The following is a 27,149-nucleotide window of genomic DNA, read 5'->3' on the forward strand; positions in this document are numbered from 1 at the left end:
TGCTTCTCTCGTTTGGGGCATCGGACAACGCTAATGGTGACTCTTTATTTGCCTTATGGCAGGTGGAAGGTAACCATGTTCTGTTCTATTACTTGTCAATAAAAGAATCTTGAAACGTGGAATAAGCATACAGTCTGAGTATTGAACCTGTGCAATTCACAAACCTGCTGGAGAAACTCAGCAGATCATGCAGCATCCACGGGAAGTGAAGGGTAACAAACTTTTCAGGCCTGGATCCTGATGAAGGGCCCATGTCCAAAAGGTGAACCTTGTCTGAACTCCTCCTGTGCAAAAACATCCCTCGTTAACTAAGGAGAGCAAGGCCTGCTCGTGTTTCAGCTGATGTGGACTTGCGGCCTGCTGTACTCTCGTAGAGCGAGAGGCTGTGGACAGTTGAACAAAGAGCTAGCAGGAGTGCAGTGGACCAAATGGTCTCCCTATTCTATATCACAAAAGAGGAATGCTACTTGTGGACTTTGTGGCTTGACTCTTGATAACTGGGTTGCAAAATTTAGAAGCTATTTTTACGGAGAGGCAAAACTGCTGTTTCCATAAAAATTCTGGAACGCCTTTAAGACTCCATTAAATTAAAACCTTGCATTGTGGTCTAACTAGTTTTATAGAGCTGCACATTACCTCTGGCCCCTATACACTCAAGGCCTCAACACTTATTCTAATGTCACATAATAATACTTTAAAAATATTACATACATGATATACTTTTTTACCTGCCTTAAGGAAAAGAGTCGCTATTGGTATTGATCTTAAATTTAGACAAATGTACAACACAATAACAGGCTTTTCTGGCCACAAGCTCATGCTGCCTATTAAGCTAGACGACCCCCCCACCCCCACACGTTTTGAAAGATGGGAGGAAACTGGAGCCCCCGGAGGAAACCCACGCAGACACGGGGAGGACGTACAAACTCCTTACAGACAGCGCAGGATTCAAACCCAGGTCATTGGTGTTGTAATGGCATTGCGCGAATCGCTGTGGCATTTCTGACAGTTGGAGAGAAAGAGAAGCGGAGAGGAGTTCCTTCAGAGGCACCGATTGTCCGTGGATTTGGCTCTGGCGCTCCCGCAGCCTCTGCGGCCACACAAAAAGTATAGGAAAGATATCAACAGAGAAGATTTATTCGAACGTTTCCAGGGTTACAGGGTCTAAGTTATAGGGAAAGGTTAAATAAGTTAGGCCTTTATTCTTTGGAGAAGGTTAAGAGGGAATTTGTTGTAGCTAAAGTGATCAGGGGTGTAAATAGAGTGGACGTGGAGAGGCTTTATCCTTTAAGAAAGGGGAGATACAAACAAGTGGGCCTGAGCTGAGAGTTAGGGGGCAAAAGTTTAGAGGAAACATGAGGGGGGACTTCTTTACTCAGAGAGTGGTGGGTGTGTGGAACGAACTTCCAGACAAAGTGGTGGAGGCAGGCTCGATATTAGCGTTTAATGAGAAGATGGATATGTATACGGACGGGAAAGGATTGGAGGGGTTGCAGATTGAGTGTAGATCAGTGGGGTTAGGTGGGAAAATGTGTTCAACATGGACTAGAAGGGCCAAGTTGGCCTGTTGCTATGGTGAAATGGTTATGCGGTTGGTTATAAAGCAGCTCAGTTGTGTCCCTGGTGCGTCTGAAGGGCAAAAGGGAGACGTAAAACCTGCATGTGTGGAAATCTCAAACAAACTAAGCTGCTGAGAAACTCAGTGGGTCAGGGAGTGTCCATGGAGTGAAATTATCAGTTGAGGACCCTTAGGTGAGGTGGAGTAAAGGGGGCCGATGTTACACATAAAGGGGAAAAAGAAGCAAGGGAGGAACTGAGAGATGAAGGCGGGAGAGACCAGAGAGAGCGGGGGAGATGGAAAGAAAAGTAAGAGCGGGTTGAGAGGAGAGGGAAACAGTGAGGCCAAACAGGGGTTATAATCTTCTTTCTTCTTCTTTGGCTTGGCTTCGCGGACGAAGATTTATGGAGGGGTAAAGTCCACGTCAGCTGCAGGCTCGTTTGTGGCTGACAAGTCCGATGCGGGACAGGCAGACACGGTTGCAGCGGATGCAAGGGAAAATTGGTTGGTTGGGGTTGGGTGTTGGGTTTTTCCTCCTTTGTCTTTTATCAGTGAGGTGGGCTCTGCGGTCTTCTTCAAAGGAGGTTGCTGCCCACCGAACTGTGAGGCGCCAAGATGCACGGTTTGAGGCGATATCAGCCCACTGGCGGTGGTCAATGTGGCAGGCACCAAGAGATTTCTTTAGGCAGACCTTGTACCTCTTCTTTGGTGCACCTCTGTCTCGGTGGCCAGTGGAGAGCTCGCCATAGAACACGATCTTGGGAAGGCGATGGTCCTCCATTCTGGAGACGTGACCCACCCAGCGCAGTATATAAACTCAGCAAAATCAGCGTTCACACCATCGAGGCTGACCAGGGGGAATATGATGTGTTGTTTCTCATGTTCACATTTGTCCTCACCCTGCAAATGAAAATGAGACTTTCTCATCTCTTTACCTACTCCTCGTCTCTTTAACTACACACCCCTTGGGCCCCTGCACCCCCAATGGTCTCTCACTCTTCTTGCCTCTCCAAGGAGCTGTTGTTGGCTTCAGGAAGGGAAAACCAATATTTAGTGTAGTGGACAGAGCCTCGGACATCGAGGGCAAAACCCCATCATCAAAAACATCTAACAGGGAGAGCAGCAGCGATCATCAAGGACCCCCACCACCCAGCACATGCTCTGTTCTCGCTGCTGCCATCAGGAAAGAGGTGTCGGGGCCACAAGACTCGCACCAGAAGGGTCAGGACCAGCTGCTCCCCCTCCACCATCAGACTGCTCAACGACAAACTCAATCAGGGGTTCATTTAAGACTATTGATTTTTTTTTTAATTCTCTCTTCATTGCAGTGTCAGTTTGTTTACATTTCTTTATTTGTTTAGATGTGTATGTTGTGTACAGATTTTTTTTGTACTACCAAGAAGTGGTAATTCTGCCTCGCTCACAGGAAATAGAAGGAATCTCAGGGTTTTATGTGATGTCCTGTGTGTACTCTGACAATAAATCTGAAATCCCACCATTACCTTCCTCCCTCCCCAGCTTCTTTCCCCCCCCCCCTTTCATATGCGGAATATATTAGCCCCAATAAAGGGACCTGCCCCAAAACGTTGACTGACCATATATACCATGGATGTTGCCTGACCCTCAGAATCCCTCCAGCAGCTCGTTGCTTGCCGAAGGATTACATTTGAGTTGAGGGTTCCAGAGGTGGCAGCTGCCTTTCCTCTGACCTGGCAGGTGCAGACTTTGAGCTCCACTCATTCAAGCCTGGCCTCGTGCTCCAGTGTGGGTGGGATTGGTGGAGTGCTGCACCGTCTTTTGGGTCAACCGTGGTTGATTAATGGAATTCTCAGGAGAACCTGAGACTAGAGGGAATGAGGAGAGGAGTTAAGAAGGGGTGGGAGAGATGGTCTTTGCTGAGAAGGTGGTGGAGGATAGGGTTCGGAGGGATTCGCAAGGTGGATTCCTGGAATAAAAGGGTTTTCTTGTGAGGAGCATTTGGCAACTCGTGGCCCCTCCTGGTTGGAATTTAGGAACATGAAGGGATCTCATTTCAAATCTTGAATGGTGTAGGCAGAGTAGATGTGAAAAGGTTGTTTCCCACAGTGGGAGAATCTGGAACAAGAGGGCACAACTTCAGGATTGAAGGGCGTCCACTTAGAACAGAGATGTGGAGGAACTTCTTCAGCCAGAAGATAGTGAAACTGGAATTTGTTGCCCGGGTGGAGGCCAGGTCAATGGGTGTATTTAAGGGAGAGATTGATAGGTTCTTGATAGCCAGGGCATCAAAGGTTATAGGGAGAAGGCCAGGCAGTGGAGCTGAGTGGGAGAATTGATCAGCTCATGATGGAATGGTGGGGCAGATTTGAAGGGCTAAGTAGCCTATGTCTGCTCCTCTGGGGGTCAAATGATAAGGACGTGGATTGGAGGGGTATGGACATGCTGGGCCAGTGGGCCTATTTCTGTATGTGGGAAGCTACAACTTCAAGACCTCTGAGGGTGAGTTTGGAAGAAGAGAGAGAATAAAGGAGTCAAAGATTGGACCAAATTAGTTGGCCATTGTCTTTTCACATTATATTAGTCATAGAGTATGGCCCTTCAGCCCAACTTGTCCATGCTCTTGCTGATTGAGTTGGTCCAATTTGCCCGCATCTGGCCCTTATCCCTCTCAACCGATCGTCTGTGGACCTCCTTTGTGCCTGTAGACTCGTTACAAGCGGCCACACAGCCAAGACTGTAACTGGTGTAATGAATGCAAAACTGGGTTGTGAAAAGAAATTATACTTTTCAAAAGTCGTTCCCACCAAAACAAAAGGGAAGTTCTATCACTGGTTTGGGTAGATTACGAGATATAGGAGCAGAGGTAGGCCCATCAGCCCATCGAGTCCGCTCCACCATTCTAATCATGAGCTGATGCATCCCCCACTCAGCTCCACTCCCCGGCCTTCTCCCCTCTCAACATTACATACGTGCTATTCTTCTGGAATTAAATGCCAAATTGCATTCACCTTTTTCACCACCGACTCAACCTGGAGGTCAACCTTTAGGGCATCCAAACAAGGACTCCAAGTCCCTTTGCATTTTCAATTTTCTCCCCATCTAAATAATAGTTTGCCCGTCTATTTCTTCGACCAAAGTGCATGATCGTACACTTTCCAACTTTGTATTTCATCTGCCACCTTTGCCTGTTCTCCTAATCTATCCAAGTCTCCCTGCAGCCTTTCGGTATCCTCAACACCACCTCCCCTACCACCTATTTCGGAATCATCTGCAAATTTAGGCATAAAGCCATGTCAAGCACCATCCATGTGTGGAAATGGTCGGACTGCATATGGGGTTTGGACCTTTTGGTTTTTTTTAAACATACAGGCCCTTTAAGCCCACGAGCCCATGCCACCCCATTACACCCAGTTTATCGACAAACCTGGTATGTTTTTGAAGAATGGGAGGAAACCGGAGCACCTGGAGGAAGCCCACAAAGACAAGGGGGGGGAACCTACAAACTCCTGACAGACAGTGCTGGATTCAAACCCTTGTGGCTGGTGCCATAACAGCATTGCACTAACTGCTAGGCCAACCAAGCTGACCCAAATCGGAATACCATGCCTCGTGCTGCATGCCAAGGCTTCGCAAGTAAAAAATGACTCAAACTTGCCATCCCATTTCCAACCTGTGGCCCATTGGCTTGCGTTCAGGGGTACATGCTAAGCAATAGTGATCTTCTGGTCTATGGATGGAAGAGAGATTGAGAAGCTAACCGCTACACTCCCAAATCCCTTTGCACCTTAGAATTTACAATAAAACCATCAACAAAACTTTGAAAGCACATTGCTGTCTATAAAGCACTGTGTGTCATAGTGAATTAAACATTGCGTCTGGTTTCTTGGAACACTAGATCCGGTCAGATCGAGACAACCACCGGTCGTTGCGTTACAGCGTCACAGGATCAGGGGCCGACCAGCCGCCGACTGGGATTTTCAGCATCGACCCCATCTCCGGCCAGCTCTCTGTTACTCAGCCCTTGGACCGGGAACAGTTGTCTACGTACCATGTAAGTTTCAACGTTCTGGAGCCGTGGCAGGAGTCCGTACCGGGAATTGGTCCAGAGTGGGAAAACGTGATTCTACCTGGCAAGTTGCTGAGATCCAAGGGGAATTCTTATTGGATGGGGATGAGAGGATCGGGTCTGAGGAAGAGCGGCCCAGTGGGACTGTTTCAGAGCCCTCTTGAGAAAGGACGTAGCGGGATGAGGTTCATTTTAGAGCTGAATTCTCAATGGTTCCATTCCAGGAGTGGAAATCATACACCCATCAATCAGTCTTTCAGAGTTTTTTGATAGTACCCTGATGGAAAATCCAAACATTTCTGCAATCAATGTTGCTAAATGTTTGGAATTAATGGGAACTATCTTTATTTATTTATTTATTTTTAAAATGTAGGCATACAACACAGTAACAAGCCCTTTTAGCCCACAAGCTCAATTGACCTACAATCCCTTGTATGTTTCAAATGGTGGGAAAAACCCATGCAGACATGGGAAGAACGTACAAACTCCTGACAGACAGCGCGGGATTCGAGCCTCAGCCCCAGTCGCTGGTGCAGTAACAGCGTCGCGCTAACCATGCCGCCCCTAACCGTTCCTGATGTGGTCTGCTCTTTCCTGACCGGTGTTGGTTTTGAGTTGATCTTCGGAGCTCTTGTGAATTATATATTCCTGTGATTTTTCCTCTACAGCTCCGAGCTCATGCTGTAGACCTAAATGGGAATCAGGTGGAAAATCCCATCGACATTGTTATAAATGTCATTGATACGAATGACAACCGACCCAAGTTCCTTCATCCACTCTGGAATGGATCTGTTCCTGAAGGTTCAAAGCCTGGTAAGTTTACCAATGAGCATTGTAGAGCAGAGAAACAAAGGGGTATAGGTGTATCATTCCATAAAACTGGAGTCAAAGGCAGAAAGGGGGGTGCGGGGCAAAGGCATCAGCCATGATGCCTTCATTGGTCAGGACTTCGAGTACTGGAGCTGGCATCTATATGAAGCCCTGGTGAGATCACACTTAGGGTATTGGTCACACTGGACAACAAATCTTTTCAAAAGGTTTGCTTCCTGTTCAAGATGAACACAGAGATAATTTCAGATCTGCTGTGTCATGTAGGATGTTGGAGAAGCATTAAATTAACTTTTTATTGAATTTAGCATATTTATTCAACTGACCGAAAAATATTTTCCCACTGATTTTCATTTGTGCTCAGCATCTGATGCCTCTTGTGTCAGTGTCCAACAATAGTCGGCCAGCATTGATGGATTCTAGTTGCCCTGATACAGCTTTTCCATGGTCGCAATGTCCTGGTGAAACCGTTCACCATGTTCATCACTGACTGCACCAAGATCAGCAGGGAAGAAGTCCAAGTGCCCAGACCCATGGTCCACTGCTCCCCCGAACCCCGCGACTCTCGTCCACTGTTCCCCCGAACCTCACGACTCTCCGGGTCCGCTGCTCCTCCAACCCCCGAACCTCTTGGCCTGCCTTTTCCCCAACCCTGTGACCCTTGTGCCCTGCCTCTCCCCAGACCCCATAGTCCTCATGGTAAACCGCCGAATCCGAGCACCGCCCTCTGAGACGTGGACCTCAGCGGGTCTTCAACGTTTCAAACCTCTCCCTGGTGCCAGCTCTGTTCTGTGCGGAGCCATTGGGTGGGACCCTGCGGAGGAGGGATACCCTCCCGGTCCACAGCAGGTCTCCTGTTACTGACATCCTGAGCTTGTGTTTCAGGGCAGAGGGATCAGCTCAATTATTTTCCCGTTAATTATATTGCTGATTCATGTTTCCCATTCTCCTCCTCAGGTACCTTTGTAATGACTGTGACTGCAATTGATCCTGATGACCCCAACACAGCCAACGGCATATTGAGATACAAGATCCTCTCCCAAACACCGAGCAGCCCATCGCCAAACATGTTCACCATCAACAATGAGACAGGTGACATCATCACAGTGGCAGCCGGCCTTGACCGTGAGGTAATGTGTGCATCTCAAAAACGCTGAATAAATATCTGCAGTTTAAAGTCTAATGTTTAGGCTTAAATTTATTTGCAACGAGGACCCACCCAACAATCCTACAACTCCTGCGCATCTTTAGAATGTAGGTGGAAACCAGAGCACTCAGGGAAACCCACACCGACATGGGGAGAACATACAGACATTGCTGGATTTGCACCCCGGTCCTGATTGCTGGCGCTGCAACGGCGTGGCGGCAACCACGAGGCCAAACTTGCCACTCTGTGCTGTACGGTTCTAAATCAGGTTCCAGGCATGTACCTCTGAAGATGGAATGTTGCAGGAACAATGATAAAGGTATTGGGTGGTATTTAGACTTTTCGCCCATGGAAAAAGAGTGCTGGCTGTTCACCCTGTTAGGCATCAGCTCACCTCTTGTTTCAGGTGACCTGTTCTCCAATCCAGGCCACGTCCTGGTAAGTCTCCTCTGCACCCTCTCCAAAGCTTCCACATCCTTCCTGTTGTGAGGCAACCAGAACTGATCATGGTGAACCACTGCAATCCTTGTTGTGAAGGTACTCCCAGCAGTGCCCTCTTGGATGGTTCCAAGATTTAGATGTAGCTATTGTGAAGGGCCGATGATATATTCCCAGTTAGGGAACCATGTGACATGCAGTTCCTGTACCTTGCCCTCCTTGATGGTGGGTGGAGTTCAGGAGGTGCCCTCAGTAGTCTGTGTGAGCACCTGTAGTGCGTATTGTGGGTGGCACTCAGTGCAGCCGCTCTAGCGGTGAAGGGAATCAATGTTCTGGATGATTGGGCTGCTCCAGGCCATGGATGGTTCAAAGTTGAAGATGCACTCGTCAATTGTGAAGTGTAGAATCCTGAGACGGCGGTTGAGACCAGGTCATCGGTAGGTTCAGAGCAGAGTGACACAGTTAGTATAGTGGTTAGTGCCACGCTGTTACAGCGTCAGCGACTGATATTTGAATCCAACGCTGTCTACAAGGAGTTTGTACGTTCTCCCCTCGTCTGTGTGGGTTTCCTCCGGGTTCTCTGGTTTCTTCCCGCTATTCAAAAGATACGGGTTGTAGGTCAGTTGGGTATAATTGGGCGTACGGGCTCAAGGTCCTTACGGGCTCAAGGACCTTACGGGGCCTGTTAACCCTGCTGTTAACCCTATGTCGGAGTGATAGGTTCCAGAGGGCAGCACGGTTCATGCAGTGGTGAGCGCGTGACACTATTACCAATGCCAGTGACCCGGGTCCAAGACTCTCTAAGGTTATCCCCGTATCTGCATGGGTTTCCTCCCGACGCTCCAGTTTGCTCCCACCGTTCAAAACCCACGGGGAGGTGGGGGTTGTTAATTGGGGTAAAAGGCAGCAGGGACTTGAGGGCCAGATGGACCTGTTAACTTGCTGCACGCCTAATTTTTTAAAAAGTCTCGATTAGTGAAGGTGTTGAAGGTGAAATGGAGAAGGGAGGAGAATGGGCTGAAGAGGAAATATTCATCAGCCGTGATTAGAATGGCCAAAGACTGTTCAATGACCTGAATTATTTAAATGTAGATGTACAGCAGGGTAAGAAGCCCTTTTGGCCCATGAGCCCATACCACCTGATTGACCAGCAAACAGTGGGGACCACGGGAAAACTCCGCAGACATGGGCAGAATGTACAAACTCCTTACAGGCAAATTCCAAACGCAGTAAAGATGTTGCACTAACCACTATGTCATCCATGTCGCCCCGGTTGCCCTACCTGTGTTGCCACTTTCAGGGAATTGGAGAATCTTGAATACAGAGAAAGATTGAGTAGAACTGGGCCTTTATTCATTGAAGCGTAGAAGGTTGAGGGGGGATCTGATAGAGGTAGTTAAAATTATAAGGGGGGTAGACAGAGTAGATGTGAATAGGCTCTTCCCCTTGAGGGTAGGGGAGATTGGAACGAGGAGTCATAAGTTAAGGGTTAGGGGGCAAAAGTTTAGAAGTAACGTGAGAGGAAGCTTCTTCACTCAGAGAGTGGTGGCTGAGTGGAATGACCTTCCGGAAGAGATGGATGCAGCAAGGTCAATTTTATCATTTAAGAGGGTTGGATGAGTGCACTGGAGGGTTATGGACAGGGAGTGGGTAGGTGGGACTAGAGGAGTTTCACTCAAATCGGTGCGGACTAGAAGGGTGGGCCGAGATGGCCTGTTTCCGTACTGTAATTTTCTATGAATTATGGCCTTGAACCCCTTGACCACCTGGAAATGGTCCAACCAAGCTTTACCACAGGTTTAACAGTTTCCCTTTTTAAATTCTAACCCTTCAAAAATAAATAAATGCTTTTATTTTTCTGAGACACTTGCGTTATGTTTAAGTTATTCCACAGGGTGGTTGGAAAATTGCCATTTGCTATTCTCTTTGTCTCCTCAGCCCTGAAATCTGATCAATAACTTTGTAGGTGGGGACGGTGTTTGAAATATTCAAATAAAAAAAATCCTTGTGGCTATAGAAGGCTGGTTTGATTCCAGCTTTTAAAACACGCTAGCCTCCAGTCCTCTGTTCCTTTGTTTGTGAAACATTATCCCATGCTTGAGTAAGCTCGGGCAATTCTATATTCCCTGTAAGAAAGGAACAAATCTCTCTTTCCCTTGAGTAAACCATTCTACGACAGGGAGAAGCTGGTAATGCAGCTAATTCGCCTCGTCAGGTTGCTGGGAACAACTGAATTCTCTCCACAATGCTCGGAATTAATCGAACGAGGGCTTTGTTGTATTGAACAAGCAGCATTCTGTAAGATTTGCATTCCACCCCCGTCATGCCAGGACGTTGCCTGGAATGGAAAACATGTCACATGAAGCAAGGTTAATTTTCTCTTTGGACCGACCAAAGGAGACTTAATTGCAAGGCATAAGATTGTGAGAGGCAGAGATAGGGTGGACAGCCAGTACATTTTCTCAGGGTGACAGTAGCTAGTATCAGAGTACATCTGTGTAAGGTCAGTGGAGAAAGGTTTTCGGAGAGATATTAGAAGTAAGTTTTTTTTTACACAGAGTGGAATGCATTGCCAAGGGTAGTGGTGGAGGCTGGTATGATATTGACATTTAAAAGACTTTTAAATAGGCATATGGATGCAGGAAAAATAGAGGGTTATGGGTGTGAGGTAGGAAAGGATTAGACGGTTGTGGAGTAGATTCGCATAGGTCAGCACGACATCATTGGCTGAAGGGTCTGTACTGTACTGGTCTATGTAGTGCTGCACAAAGATTGGTAATTGCTTTGGACCAATGGTCATGGCCTTTGGATCAGAGCTAGGGTTGGTCATGACAACAGAAACTGGGCATCTGGGAAACTGCTTCTCTCAAAATCCCTGACCAGAGGCACACGAAATACTAGAACCCAGGGCAGAAAGGAAACCAAGCTGGGAGGAACTCAGAGGAGAAAAAGAATCTTCACATTTTTGGCCGGATGGAATCTTCATCGAGACGAGCTGAAGAGTTCCAACAGGTTGTCGACTTTTGTTTTCTCCCACTGATGCTGCCTGATCCACTGAGTTCCTTCAGCAGTTTGTCCTTTCGTTGTATTCTGTCTGGAAATCCTGTTTAACTATATGTAAGTTATGATGGGATGCCATATACATATATTCATTAGTCGGGGGATTGGGCTCAAGAGAGAGTGAAGAAAGATTAGGAGAGAGAGAGAGAGATGAGTAAGTTAGAGAGAGAGAATAGCAGGATATGGCCTGGATTAGAAAACTGGTTAGCAGATCCTGGGAATTTTCTCCTTGGACTGAAGAAGAATGAGAGGAGACTTAATAAAGGTCTTCAAAATTATGAGAGGCCTAGATGGGGTAGAAAGACAGCACCTTTTTCCCAGGCCAGGAGTAGAAAACACCAGAGGTCATCTGTGCAAAATGAAGGCAGGAAAGTTTAGGGAGATGTCGGGTTTAAGTTTTTTTTAGAGTTGCGGGTGCCTGGAATGCCTTGCCGGGGTGGTGGTGGAATCTGAATAATTAGAGGTAGTGAGAATGCTGAACGACCAAAGGAACTGCTCAACACTAACCATCTGAGACTCTCATATTCACAAAACAATATTATTTATTTGTGTATATGAATACTTGTCCTACGTGCATCTTGGCGCCTCACAGTTTGGCGGGCAGCAACCTCCTTTGAAGAAGACCGCAGAGCCCACCTCACTGACAAAAGACAAAGGAGGAAAAACCCAACACCCAACCCCAACCAACCAATTTTCCCCTGCAATCGCTGCAACCGTGTCTGTCTGTCCCGCATCGGACTTGTCAGCCACAAACGAGCCTGCAGCTGACGTGGACATTTACCCCCTCCATAAATCTTCGTCCGCGAAGCCAAGCCAAAGAGAAGTATCTGTATGTTTTGCACTGAGGACCGGAGAACACTGTTTCGCCAAGTTGTACTCGTACAATCAGATGACGATAAACTTGATTTAAGAGGCTCTTGGACTGGCATGTGAGTGAAAGAAAAACAGAGAGTTATGAGGTAGGGAGGGCTTAGTTTACATAGGTCAGCCCAACATTGAGGGCTGAAGGACAGTCGTGTTCTACGAAAGGTTGGGCAGGCAGGTATTTGGAGTTGAAGTAGAAATTTATCCTGTTTGAAACGTGATGAAGATTAACTATATCTGAGAAGATGAATTAATAGTCAAACAGTAATGAACAATTCATTGTAAGTGGTGCCTCTCTTCCGGGCAGTGTGCATGCCCCTGTGATGACACACACCCTTGATGGATGTGACTCGGCTGACATCTTTGTTCATGAAAGAAATTTAGTGCAGCTTCTGGTTTAAACCCTGCAGTTCAAAAGAGAGAGAAATGCTTGTCGACAAGGTGAAGTGTTCATTGAAAACTGCCTCCCCCCAGAGACCGTTTTTGCTCGTTAAGGGACAAAACTTGGTGTTAGTGATCTCTGTAACCTAGAAACTGGCACCTGACTGGTTCTGGCCTGGATGACGAAGCAGCTGTAAGACATCTTCTGGGCTCTTATCCAGGTATGGTGGCCCCTGGTGTTATTGATATGAGAGCTACCCATGGCCCATTCTAGGAACGTCGAAGCATTTATTAATGAGCATTCAAAGGACGTAACCTTAGACCGCTCTGAAATGCTACTTGGGGGAAGGGGAATGGTGATTTTTTTTTGTGTGTGTCTTGTGTGTTCTACGCTTCAATAAAATGAGGGTGTTAGCCCTTTGAATTTGACAAACATCACATTTGGAATAACAGGGGTTTTAAATTTCTGCACTCAGCTCCTGGGTGGGAATTTTACAAGCTCTCTGTCCGTGGGACAGCACTCCAAACAAACATTGCCACTCTCGGTGGGGGGGCGGGGGGGAGTGCCTCTTAATCTGGTCGAATCCTCAATTTTCCTCACAGTGAAGGAGGCTGTTCCATCGGCGGGAACTCTCAGAGCGAGTCACACGCAAAAGAGAAGCAGTCTGGCTTGAGGCAGGTCTCGTCGATGGGAGGGGGGGAGACTCAATTGATCCTCTCTGCCACTCTTATGGTCCGATCCATTTCTCTGTAGCAATCATACCACACTGTGATGCACCAGGCAGGATGTTCTCGGTAGAGCTCCTATAGAAGGCCGACGTAATGGCGGCCGGTAGCCTTGCCCGCTTCAGTCTTCTGAAGTGCAGTCGCTGTGGCGCCTTCCTGACAAGTGAGGAGATGTTAAGTGTCCACGATAGGTTACTAGTTAAATGGACTCCAAGGAACTTTGTGCTCTTCACTCTCTCTACTACAGAGTTGTTGGTGTTGTGTAGGGTCCTGGTCCAAAGCATCAACCTTTTTTCCCACCACGTATCCCACCTGAGTTCATCCAGTGGTTCATTCGACAGTTGGCAAGTTAAAGGATAGCTTTCCTGTAGTTATGTGACCAAACCAGCTGATGGTTCTATCCCACCTGCCTCTACAACCAACAATTTCTATCAATCAGAGGTCCTGATGTCTGCAGGAAACATGCTGGGCTTGAAGGTCCTCAATGCGAGGTCAAGGCATCTCAAGCAGGCAAGAAGCCTCAGCAATGTGTCTCCTGTTTTTGTATCTTCTGCCATTGGCTGGGGGCATCGTGGCAACAAATACCCTACTGCCACTGCCCCTGATCCTCCAGTGGCCAAGATTCAATCCCGTCCTCGGGTGTGGCCCGTCTGGAGTCCGCACCTTCTCCCCGTGACCTGAATTTCCTCCAGGTCCTCAGCCCTCCGACATGGTGGGGGAGGAGGGGGGGCTGGTAGGTTGAGTGGCTGCTGTCCCTAGGTGTAGGTGAGTAGCAACAGAATTGAGGTAATTGGGCGGTAAGGGATTGATGGACCTGGTGGGAGATGAGATTCAGAGGAATGGAGGGGGAGGGATGGCATTAACATGAACTTCTCTGGTTTCTGCTCACCTGCTCTCCTCTCCCCCTCCCTTCCCTTCCCCCTGTCAGCTCTCCATTCTCCTCTCTATTGACCCCCTCCCCTTCCTCACTGCTATGCTTCTCCACCCCCTGCCCTTGTGATGACACATTCCCCCTACCCCACCCCAACTTTTTTATTCAGATGGCATTTTCCATATCTTGATGAAGGGTTTGTGACATGGCTGATTTACCAACAAATGAAGAGTGCATTCACTAATTTCTTCCAGCACGCCATGAAGCCGACTTTCCTTTATTATTCACTAGACACAACATTGCATTCTTCGACTCCCTGAACACCACCCCGCTCAACTCCCTCTGACCTTCTCATCGGCTCATCACCACACTCTCTCTCTCCTCCCCCTGCATCTGAGACTCATCACCTGTGTACTGACACTCAATACATCCATGCACATGGGCTATTACCCTTGCGCGTTGCATCACCTATGTCATCAGTAGTGGCCGGTACCACTCCCGATGAAAGTAAGTATGCGACCACCCAAAATGTCGGTCATGTATCCTTGGCTAGAAAGGATACTGTTTGTCCTGAGTTTCTCCAGCATTATGTTTTAGTTGGTCGAGGACAAATGTGTGGTACAGGCGATGGGAATCGTTAATGTTCTAACACTTAGATACAAGTTTCTACATTTTTAAAATTTTTATTCACTCAATCCATCCCCTCCTCACTTCTCTTTTGCAGAAAGTGCCATGGTACACGTTGATAATCCAAGCGACTGACATGGAGGGAAGCCCAATGTATGGTCTTTCAAACACCGCCACCGCCGTCATCACCATCACCGACGTCAACGACAATCCCCCAGAGTTCACTTCTGCCACGGTGAGTATCATTTTTCCCCCCCCCCCCACCGCCTTCCCTTCCTCTTTGCCCCTTTTCTCTCCTCCCTTCCCCTCTCCCTCTGGACCCACCTTTCTCCGCCAGGCTCCGTGACAGAGATGGGATCGCGGGTCTGCCGAGATTCTGCGGCGATCCATGGGGCAGTCACGTGGGGGGGGGGGGGGGGGGGTTGAGGTTTGAAAGTTAAAGCAAGCTTTGAGAGAAGTAAAAAAGGAACCAAATAGGGCCAGTGCTCTCGAGGTGATTCGCATTGGATTAATGCCTTTGGAGTGAAGGGGCTTAGATCATTGAATTCTGCAGCACAGTACAGGCCCTTCAGCCCACACTGTTGTGCTGACCACCTAACCTACTCTAACATCTGCCTAGAGTTTCCCGACTCCATAACCCTCCATTTTTCTCAGTTCCATGTAATAAAAGACCCAATTGCCCCTTCCTCCAGCATCGTTGCCAGCAGCGCGTTCCATCCTTCCACCACTATCCTTCGGGAAAAACCCTTCTTTGATGTTCAACTTTGCCCTCCTGTCCTCTCCATGTCCAATTATAGCCTTTTGTATGTTGGTCTGTATTGCTCCCTCCCTCCCTGCCCTTTCTTTTAATTCACTCGCTTGCCTGCTTTTTATTCACACACTGAAGGGCAACACGGTCACCCCATCGCTGTTACAGCTCGAATCCGGCGACCTCTGTAAGAAGTTTGTACGCTCTCCCCGCGTCTGAGTGGGTTTCTTCCAGGAGCTACGGTTTCCTCCGAAAACGCACAGAGGGGTCGAGGTCTCAGCGGCACAGGCTCGTAGGCCGAGTGGGCCTGTTCCCATGCTGTATGTCTAAATTTAAAAGAGCTCAGGCCCGAAACATCCTTTACCCGCTGACGCTGCGAGACCTGCTGAGTTCCTCCAACGCTTTCTGTGGCTTCATGTTATTTAGAAATGCTTCTGCTTTCCTTTGTGTGGATCAATGTTTCAATCTTAACATCATAAACCCCCGCTTCCTTAATCTCCCAGGCCCTCCTGAAATCTCAAGATAATTGATAAATTCAGTGGGAAGTCTTTGTCGATATCTCTTGGTGAGCTTTAGATCTCAATTGTGGGATCAGATGGTTGGTGTCATTCCTCGTACTGTGTATTTATGATCTCCATAGGCTCAAGGGACTGGACAGATGGTTTTGTGTCTTTTCCTCCTCTGTGTATTGTGCCGCTGTCCTTGATGCTTTTCAAGGTTCAAGATTCCTTTATCATCATGTAATAATAAACACAATTTAGCCATACTGTCCATACAGCACGGTAACAGGCCATTTCGACCCACGAGCCCATGCCTCCCAATTTACACCCCTCATATGTTTTGAAGGGTGGGAGGAAACCGGAGCCCCCAGGAAAAACCACGCAGACACGGGGAGAATGTACAAACTCCCTACAGGCAGCGCTGGATTCGAACCCTGGTCCAGTCCTGATCAGTGGCGCTGTAACTGCCTTGCGCTAACCGCTACGCCAACCGTGCTGCCCTGTAGGCGGTAATAAAAAAGTGTAATAATACACGAAACATTTCAACTTCTGCCTGCCGTAAGGCAAACAAGGAATCGCTGTTAGTGTCGGTCGGCGTCCCCAAGAGAAAGCTTAACGTAAGAGAGTCCCTTCACCTCCAGCCTCTGGACCCACACAGTCTCCTGTTCCAGATCCGAACCTCTGACACGATCAGGAACCCAAGGCCCTTCTCGCCCTCTTGAATCCCGAGGGGGAGATTGTCAATAATTTTTTTTTTCCCCCGTGAGAAATGTGCTGATCGCCTCCTTCATGCGGCCACAGCTTTGCCAGAAATTGGCGAATCTTCAGGTGAGTGGGGCGCTCTGTGGTATTGGCGAGCCCTGCTGCTCAGTTCGAGGAAGCTGACGCACACCCATTGTCATTTTTTTTTGCATGTGAAGCGAACGCGAGCATCACGTGTTATGCTTTTTCGAAGTGAGGTTCCGCAAGCCGAGGGTGTTGATATTTCTCCATCTCTTTTGTGAACTGGCCCCGGTACAGGGCAGTTAACTTGAGCCGCGCTCCTGGGGCACAGCCCGAGTTTGGGAAGGGGGGGGAGGTGGGAGGTGGTCCTGGGTGGGAGGCAGGGTGCAGAGACACATTGCAGTGCTCGGAATGACCCGGTGTCATTCCATTGGCGTTTGTTAGTTTGGCGACAACCCAGGGAACGGTTCCTCCTTCCTCTGCTCACACAGAGAGAAATCTGATATCAGGTTTCATGAGCTAAATTTCATGGAACATCACAGCCTCTTCACCCCACAATCTTGTGCTGATCTATATAAAGCATACCATTTATACCGTTGTATAGGCCGATCCAAAGCTTAAAAATTTCCTCTTAAAATCGGGGCCGTCCTAGACACTGGGTCTAAAATTTGTACCTTGACGGCAAAGTTTCCACCGCCACCACCTTCCCCCTGGCTCAGATGAAATCTCGCGCGTGGCCCTTGAGTTATCAGCAAAGTCTCAGCGCTCTTTTGGGTCGTCCATCCGCCCATATCGACTGTCGTTGGTTCTGTAGAGGCTTTAAACAGGAGCCAACGGTGATTTATTTTTAAAACATCCAAATAAAATTTAAATCTTAATAAATGATAATTTATGAATTAAAATATTGTGATGTGCGGTTAAGTGCCAGATTTGGGGAGGGGATATACATATACTTGGTGTCCTGGCAATTTTCGGGGACCACCAACAAACTTGTGTCCTCTGTGTCCAGATTTTCTGGAACTGGTTTCGTACCCAACCACCAACTGGTTCATACTGGAGTTCAGACCGGGCACCCCCCTCGCCCCCCCAAACTGGATGGCTTTCATTAAAGCCCCCTCCGCCTCACTTCTTCCCCCAGCTCTGTCTCTCCCTTTTCCCTGTCTCCTTTCACACAGACATGATAAATTCTCCCCTCTCCCTTTATCCTATCCAATTAACTCCTTTATGTTGATCTAGATTCCTCTCCCAGCTGGCACTGTCTGTATTCTGAGATTTCTGCTTATTCCTTGAAGAAGGGCTTAGGCCTGAAATGTCTCCAGTAGATCTTTGCTTTTTATGGACACTGAAAAGACCAGCTGAGTTCCTCCAGCATTTTTATGTGTTTTTCGTACTGTAGTTTACCCATGGACCCAGTCCGGAGTGTATATTCTGAAAGGTTAAAAATGGCCGGAATCCAAAAGGTTAAAATAATCATGTATGTTACATTTTTAATGTTTTATCATGTGACAATGAAAGGAACATTGAACCTTGCTGTAAATTGGGAAAAGTTATACATGGTATGTTACAGATCAGCGTTTAATGAATGGTGGAGCAAACTTGAAGGTTTTTTTGTTAATAATTCAGAAGGTTTAACACAATTTATCGCTGTTATTTCTCTCCTGCTTGTAGTTTTATGGAGAGGTGCCAGAAAACAGGGTGGACGTCATCGTTGCAAATCTCACGGTGACCGACAACGACCAGCCCCATACTGCTGCTTGGAACACAGCTTACAGCATAATCGGCGGGGACTCCACGGGGCACTTCACTGTTCTAACCGATCCCGTCAGTAACGATGGCCTGGTGACCGTTGTCAAGGTGAGTGACGAGCCCATTGCTGTCAGTTTTAGCTACGCCCTTTGTTGCTTTGAATGGGAATTTGAAGGTGACAGCGTCAAGAATAGAACATGGAACATTCCAGCACAGTGCAGGCCCTTCGTCCCAAGATGTTGTGCCGACCTATGTAAACCTACTTCACAACACAATACAATCCTTCCCTCCTTCACACCCAGAACCCTCTATTTATCGTGCATCCATGTGCCCCAGCAATGAATGTATTCCAGCCACCCACAACTGTATAAAATAAAATAAACATGCACCTTACATCTCCCCTAAACTTTCCTCCCCTCACCTAATGCTGCTTGCACCCCAGGAAAATGGTGCTGGCTGTCTCCCCTATCTAAGCACCTCCTAATCTTATCCACATCTATTAAATCATCTTTCATATACAGATACTATTTATTCTCATGTAATAAAGCAGAAATGCAGTATTACACTAAATTGCCTTTGGTCTGACAACAATTCACCATTTGCATTGCTCAGCACCCCTTACAGTCAGAGAAAGAAGTAGAAGGGAATCCCTTCAGAGTCGCTGAGTGTCTGTGGATTCACCTCCAAGGCACCTGCAGTCGCGCAAGACTCCAGTTTAGTTCAAACCATCAGCAACCCAAGCCTAGATCCCAACCTCCGATAGGATCAGCACCCAGGGCTCTTCGGGGGCTCTCCTTGCCTATAACATTCTCTCGAATCCTGATTCCTATAGCTGGGTTCTTAACAGCCAGTCCCTCTTGACGCTCCAAAGAGAAAGGCCCCAGCTCGGACATCCTTGCTTCATGAGATACGTTCTCCAGTCAACAATCCTGGTAAATCTCCACTCTCCAAATCTTCCACATCCTTCATGCAATGAGGTGACTAGAACTGAAAGCAATACTCCATGAATGTGTACTTTTATTTGCCAAGCCATAGAGCAGGGAGGTTATGGCACCACTTTCGCTAGAGGAATTGAATTCAAGAGCAACTGTACCAGGTCCTGGTGAGGCCGCACCTGAAGCACTGTGCAGTTCTGGTCTCCAGACTTGAGGAAAGATATACTGGCCTTGGAGGCAGTCCAGAGGAGGTTCACCAATTTGGTCCCGGAGATCAACCAAAGGGTTGACCTACGAGAGAGACTAAGTCACCTGGGATTATACTCACTCGAATTCAGAAGAATGAGAGGAGATCTTATAGAAACATAAAATTATGAAAGGGATGGATAAGATAGAGGCAGGAAAATTGTTTTCACTGGTAGATGAAACCAGAACCAGGGGACACAGCCTCAAGGTTCAGGGGAGTACAATGGAGATGAGGAAAAACTGTCTTTCCCAGAGAGTCGTGAATCTGTGGAATTCTCTGCCCAGGGAAGCAGTTGAGGCGACATCATTAAACATATTTAAGGTTCAGTTAGATTTTTACATAATAAAGGGATATGGGGGGAAACGGCAGGTGGGTGGAATTGAGTCAATGATCAGATTAGCCGTGATCTCATTGAATGGCGGAGCAGCCTCGATGGGTCGGATGGCCAACTCCTGCTCCTGTTTCTCACGTTTGTCGCATGATGAAGGGTCCCGGCCTGAAACGTTGACCGTTACTTCTCCACAGAGGCTGCTCGGCCTGCTGAGTGCCTCCTGCGGTTTGTGTTGCGCTGCTGTATAAAACTCTGGATGGGTCACAACTGGAGCATGGGGTGCAGTTGTGGCCCTCACACTACAGGGCGTGACTGCGCGGGGGAGGGTGCAGGTCAGAACCCATCACCGTGGACCATCTCTCTTCATTGATATACAGGAAATCGGAGCAAGAGAATGCCATCAATCAAGTGAAAAGGCTGGCCTTTCTAAGTAATAACTATCACTCAAGCCAAACCTTCCCATATTTAGATACTTATTTTTTAATTCCTTGTTTTTATTTTACTGCCAGCAGAATACTAGTAATCTTTATGAATTGTGGGATCAACTCAAAGGGTCCAAGGCTTGGAGTTGAACCCAACCAGACACACTGCAGCATAGAAACAGGCCCTTCGACCCATCTAGCCTGTGCCGAACTGCCTCGTCCCACTAACTTGCAACCAGTCCATAGCCCTCCATACCCCTCCCATCCATGTACCTGTCCAGGCTTATATGTTGGCATCGAGCCAGCATTCAGCACTTCAGCTGGTAGCTCGTTCCACACTCTCTGCGTGAAATTGTTCTCCCCAATGTGTCCTTAAACATTTCCTCTCTCACCCTTCAACCATTTCCTCTCGTTCTTGACTCACCCAATCTCAGAGGAAAAAGCCTACCCACATTCACTCTGTCTTTACTCCTCAATTTCAAATGCCTCTATCAAATCTCCTCTCATTCTCCAACGCTCCAGGGAATAAAGTCCTAACCTGTTTAACCTTTCCCTGTAATGGAAAAGTGCTGAGATGATGCATTAAAAAAAAACCCACAATGCTTGAGAAACTCAACAGCTTACTTAATCAGTGTCTCTTTTGCTCAGATGTCTGCCGACATTTTTCCATGCCTTGTTGAAGGGTTCAAGGCCGAAACGACAGTTGCTATTTAAAGGTTACTGACCTGAGTTTCTCCAGCATTGTGTGTTTTTACTTCGGCCGTGGTGTCTGCAGATTTTCGTGTTTTACTTCTGAGGTTGTAAATGCAGGCTCAATTGTACCATTTAAGAAGAATTTGGATGGGTATTGGATATGGACTGGGCACAGGTCAGTGCGACTAGGCAAAAAAAAAATGGTTTGGCACAAACTAGAAGGGATCTTTTTTTCTGTGCTGTTATGTTCTATAGTAAATCAGTTCCAGATTCCTGGAAATCTCCTTGTAAATCTTCTCTGCGCTCTTTATGTCTTATTGATAGCTTTCCTAGTGGTAGTTAACCAAACCGCACACTACACCATTGGCCCTTACCAATGTCTTGCACAACTTCAACTGTTGTGGATTTGACGAGAGGGTTTGAGAAGATTTGCTGAATTCTCTCCGATTTGCTTCCCCATTGCCTTTGGGCATCAATTCCATTGGGATGAATAAACATCTCATCTCAGAAACCAACTTTTTAGATCAAATATGTTCCATTTTTTAAATGTTTTCTTTCAAACTCCCACCACGTAACTAACCCACAAAATAAGGTTCCTGAGCTGTCTGCATTCCCTGTTGAGTGAGAAATATTATCCACCTCAGTCAGGCACCACAAGATGTAGTGGGAGTAGAAATGGGAAATAACCATTTCAGCGACATGTAGCGGTTCGTGCCAAGCTATTACAGCGCCATCAATTTGGACCGGCGTTCGAATCTGGTGTTGCCTGTTAGGAGTTTGTCCATTCTCCCCGTGACCTGCATGGGTTTCCCCTGGGGCTCTGGTTTCCTCGATGTTCCAAGGACGTACGGTGGTTGGTAAGTTATTGGGTGCAATTGGGCAGCAATGGTTTTGTGGACACGAAGGACAATGGTTTTGTGGACACGAATGGCTTTCTACTGCACTATATCGTTAAAATGTTTAAAAAAAATAATAAACAGATGGTCGATTCAGGAGTTTGGAGCCCAGGTCCTTATTGAGCTGCAAAACCCGAGGAGCCAGATGGGCAACATCTGCTCCAGTGTGGCTGCCTATGTCCATTTCCCGGGGTTGAAGAATCTATAACCAGAGGGTGTAGGTTTACAGTGAAAGGGAAGACCTTTAAGACGGACCTGAGGGACAGCTTTTTCATTCATGGGGGCTCTGTATCTGGATTGAACAGCCAGAGAAAGGTGTGGAAGTGGGTATGGTTATACCAATCAGAGGACATTTGGGCAGATACATGGATAGGAAAGATTTACAAGGTTACAGGCCAAATATGGCCAAGAATTCCAACTTGGTCACTACGGGTGAGGAGGGCTGAAGGGCCTGCACCCTGCTGCAGGGTGCTACCTGAATCAGCTCTACTAACTCTTACATTGGTTCTCAATTCCAATGCCTCCCCCTACTTTCTATCAAGTCAACACAGAGGTGGCTTAATAGCCAGATGCACAAGGCCCTGATCCTCCCAGACGGCTGAGATGAACAAATCATTGTGGCAAAAGTTTTGCCTCCAATAGGTGCAGAAGGAGCCCAGCAGACAGCCAGAAATAGGCAGAATATTTCAGCAGGAACTCTCCTCATTGGGCCATTTTATTCAGGTTGGCCCAGGCCTGGATTTGGACACTAACCCTCTAAACCCTTCCTATCCATAAAGCAGTGTCTTTCGAATGTCAGAATTCTGCCCAATTCCTCTTCCATCTCATTCTAGGACTGCGTTACCCAAATGCTCCTTTTTGACATGCCCCCCTGCCCCTGAAATTGATCACTGCAACACTGCTTTACCCCATCCCTAAACAGCCCCAGCATTGTCCAACCCCCAAACCCATGGCGTTTACTCCCAACCCCCCCCCCCCACCAAAAAAAAAACTTCAGGAAGCTCTGCTTCATGAAAACAATGCTGTTGGTGTACAAATCTGGTGAGACCGCCCTTGGAGTGGTGTGTGCATTTCAGAGTTGATGCGGAGAATTTGGAAAGGATTTAACAGGATTATTTTGTAATGTTTCATTAAATATTGAGTGGTGTTTTCCACTACCATACCTGCGATTTACTGGAATTCCAAAGAGAATTATATAATTTATATGGCATAATGATTGAATATAAACTGTAAAATTGGTAATTATTGCCAAGTATTCAATTAGTGCTATTAAATATTGTAATTAATGCAGTGGGCGCTTGTGGTAAGAGATAAAATGAGGCACATTATCATCGCATTTATCTTTCCTCCTGTGACTGGGATCTTGCTCTGTGTGTTTCTGGGACTCTGCCTGTTTCATAAGGAGTTCGAGTTTTGAAGGCTTTATAGAAGATGTCAACTGCAAAGGCAGATGTGTCGACTGCGAGGGCCTTTCTCTTTGGATGAGAGGTGACTGAGGTCTCCAAGATTGTGAGGGGCTTACATCCAGCACATTTCTCCTGGCGTGAAAGCGAATGGCAGAGGACATGTTTAACGTGAGGTGAAGAAAGTTTAGGGGAGAGGCAAGTTTTCCATTGGGCGCCTGGAATGCTTTGCTAGAAGTGGTGGTGGAGGCTGGTGCAATAGGAACATTTAGGAACTCTTCAATAACTCGTGCATATAATTAAAAATACAGAGAGGGGGAAAGGTTAGATCAGTGGTTTTTTCCACTCACATCCCACTTTAAGTAATCCCTATGCCATCGGTGCTCTGTGATTAGTAAGGGATTGCTTAAGGTGGGAGGGAGGTTGAGAATCACTGCTCGAGACCCAATTGTTACTGAAAGATTTTGCTTAAGAAAAATGGTCGTTGGCCCATTTCCTTTGAAGTTCTGAAACCGTGCACATAACGAGTCGATTAGGGATGATTAAAACGGTGGTTTTCAAACTTTTTCTTTCCACCCACATCCCACCTTAAACAATCCCTTACTAATCACAGAGCACTGATGGCATAGGAAATACTTAGTGGGATGTGATTGGAAAGAAAAGGGTTGAGAACCACTGGGTTAGATTGTTGTGGGATTACATGGGTCAACCCAACATTATGGGCTGATGGGCCTATTCTGTGCTGTAATCGTTGATGTTCTACGGTACATTTCCGCATATCCGACGTTCCATTAACTGAAAAGTTCTTTCGGCGACAACATGGCAGCACAAGTTGGAAAAATAATTCGCCCAACGTCCTCATGGAGCTCTGATGCGCTGTTAGCGTCATTTTGAATTCGACAGAGGTCTCGTCTATTGTACAATGTCAACAAGGTCTGCAGATAGCACTGTCTTATTTTATAAGCAGAGATCATGTTTTTAGGTCAGAATTAAGCATAATTTCATACTCGAAAAACCTTCCATTGATTTTCTTGTTTAACCGCTGATACAAGTATTCTACTGATGCTACTTAAAGCCCTTATTCAGTTATCCAAAAAATCCAGTTAACCAAAAACCATCCGGTCCCAAGCTTTTCGGATATGGATTCCCAAGATCATCAATTTCCACTCTTTATAACTGTGCAACTCTATAATTCTTCATTTTCTTCTCCATTCTGGGTTCATTTACTGCAGTGTTTCTCGACCTTTTTCTTTCCATTCACATTCCACCTCAAGTAATCAAATAACCATCTATAGCACAGAAACAGGCCAGTTTGGCCCTACTCGTCTACTCCCACTGACCCGCATTTGGCCCATAACCCTCCCCATTTCTCCCTTCCATATACCTATCCAACCTTTCCTTGAATATTAACATCAATCTCGCTTCTACCACCACTGCGTATAGAAATTCCCCCTTGTGTTTCCCTTAAGCTTTTCCTCTTTTACCCTTATTTGAATCCCCCCCCCCCCCATCAGTGGAAAAAGCCTGTCCACAATGAATCTATCTGTCCCCCTCTATCAAATCACCCCTCAACCTGTGATTAGTAAGGGATTGCTTAAGGTGGGATGTGGGTGGAAAGAAAAAGTTTGAAAACCACTGTTTTAATCGTCCCTAATTGACTCGTTACGTGCACGGTTTCAGAACTCCAAAGGAAATAGCCCAATGACAATTTTTCTCAAGTAAAATATTTCAGTAACAATTGGGTCTAGAGCAGTGGTTCTCAACCTTCCCTTCCCACCCACATCCCACCTTAACCAATCCCTTACTAATCACAGAGCACCGATGGCATAGAGATTACTTAAAGTGGGATGAGTGGTAAGAAAGAGGTTGAGAACCATTGATTTACTGGCTAACATGCTAAACACAACTTCACTGTATCTCAATACGTGGGACAGTGAACAATATTGGATAGAAACAGGCCATTCAGCCTCCTGTGTCCCTGCTGACCAAGTGCAACCCATTTTCCATCACTTGGTACTCGACATGCTGTGACATTCGTTTGCTCAGATTGCGACTTGAACATTGCGAGATTGTTGTGTGCTAGTAATTCGTAGAGGTTGGAAAGTCCGTCCCCTCCATCCACTCAATATCCAAATTACGTTGCTTTAGGGGAGGGTGAAACCCCCATTCTCTTATAAGACCCATCCCACCCCTGACCATCCTCGCTGTTCCCACCTCCTGTCAGGAGAAAGATTCACAAGTGTCAGGTCACACACCACCAGGTTCTTTCACACTTATCAGGCTCGTGAATGAACCTCGCGCTTATATAATTACATAATGTTTGGGACAAAGACACTTTTTTTTCCTTTATTTGCCCATGTGCTCCACAGTTTGAAATGTTTAATCAAACAATTCACATTTGATCAAAGTTCACATTCTAGATTTTATTCAAGGTTACTTGTTTACATTTTGGTTTGACCATGTAGAAATTACAGCACTGTTCCATCATTTCAGGGCACCAGAATGTTTGGGACATTTGGCTTTGCAGGTGTTTGAGGACTCAGGTATGTTTAATTGCTTCATTGGTGCAGGTATAAGAGAGCTAGACTTGCTTCTAAGCTTCTGATCACCTTCAGAGCCTATAGTTGCCATTTTTCTACACGGGGGACCAGGGTTGTGCCCAATGAAAGTCAACGAAGCCATTTTGAGGCTGAAAAACAAGAATAGAACAGTAAGAGACATCGCCCAAATTTTAGGCCAAGGAAGACGCCCACTGCTGGTGATAGAAGAATTCTCATCATAACGAAGAAAAATCCCCAAACGCCTGTCCAACAGATCTGAAACACTCTCCAGGAGGCAGGTGGGGATGTGTCAATGGCTACTGTCCGCAGAAGACTTCATGAACAGAAATACAGAGGCTATGCTGCAAGATGAAAAGTACTAGTTACCCACAGAAACAGGGCGGCCAGATTACAGTTTGCCAAGAAGCATTTAAAAGAGCCTCCAGAATTCTAGAGAAAGATTGGACAGATCTGTGGACAGATTAGACCAAGATTAACCTGTATCAAAGTGATGTCAAGAGCAAAGTGTGGAGGCATAAAGGAACTGCCCGTAGTGAACTGTGAAACATGGTGGTGGGGATATTATGGCCTGGGCATGTCTGGCCTGCTAATGGCAGTAGCAAAATGAATTCTGAGGTGTATAGAAACATCTTATCTGCTCAGGTTCAAGCAAATAAATGCCTCCAAACTTCATCCTATAGCAAGACAATGAGGCCAAACCTGCTGTGAAAGCAACAAGAGCTTTTCAAAGCTAAAAACTGGAAATTTCCTGAATGGCCAAGTCAGTCGCCCGATCTAAAGCATGGCTTCCAGGTGCTGAAGAGAAAACTTGAGGGGACAAGACCCCAAAACAAGCAGGAGTTGAAGAGGGCTGCAGTAGAGGCCTGGCAGAGCATCACCAGAGAAGATGCTCAGCACCTGGTGATGTCGATGAATCACAGACGTCAAGCAGGGATCTGCAACAAAGTGCTAAACTCGACTACTTTAATATACATACCATTGCTGCGTCCCAAATAATATGGTGCACTGAACTGAGGGGACTATGTTTAAAAAGTGCTAAGTTGTCAAATCAAAATGAATGAATATAAATTCAGACAACAATACACTTTCTTACAACACTGATGTATAACCTACGGAGTCTGTTTTGCCACCCCCGAATGACCCAATACAATGGAGAATAAATTTATATCAATTATACAAATTCATAAAAACACAAGTCCCGGTGAGGTAGATGACCCTTGTGAAAAACTGAGAAAACCCCAGGTAGTTAAATAAAAGGGGTGGGGTGGTCGGGGACGAGAAAACGAGAGCCTGTCTGCGCCACGTCCCACTTCTTTAATCCCGATTGATTCCTGCTGGCACGGGTTATTTCATTCCGAAAGGATGAAATTATCGGTTTCAGATAGCTTTCCGCACTCTA

General features: G+C 46.7%; 1 protein-coding gene across 1 annotated transcript in view; it reads left to right on the forward strand.

The window, feature by feature from the left end:
* cdh2 (cadherin 2, type 1, N-cadherin (neuronal)) overlaps positions 1-27,149 on the forward strand; it is a 174,154-nt gene that overhangs the window by 130,227 nt on the left and 16,778 nt on the right. Inside the window, exons 5-9 of the mRNA XM_069922573.1 lie at positions 5,433-5,588; positions 6,272-6,416; positions 7,389-7,561; positions 14,643-14,780; positions 18,185-18,370. Of these exons, the coding sequence (XP_069778674.1) occupies positions 5,433-5,588; positions 6,272-6,416; positions 7,389-7,561; positions 14,643-14,780; positions 18,185-18,370 (798 nt within the window). The remainder of the gene's footprint in view (positions 1-5,432; positions 5,589-6,271; positions 6,417-7,388; positions 7,562-14,642; positions 14,781-18,184; positions 18,371-27,149) is intronic.

This window comes from Narcine bancroftii, chromosome 2 (genome assembly GCF_036971445.1).
Source record: "Narcine bancroftii isolate sNarBan1 chromosome 2, sNarBan1.hap1, whole genome shotgun sequence".
Taxonomy (NCBI): domain Eukaryota; kingdom Metazoa; phylum Chordata; class Chondrichthyes; order Torpediniformes; family Narcinidae; genus Narcine; species Narcine bancroftii.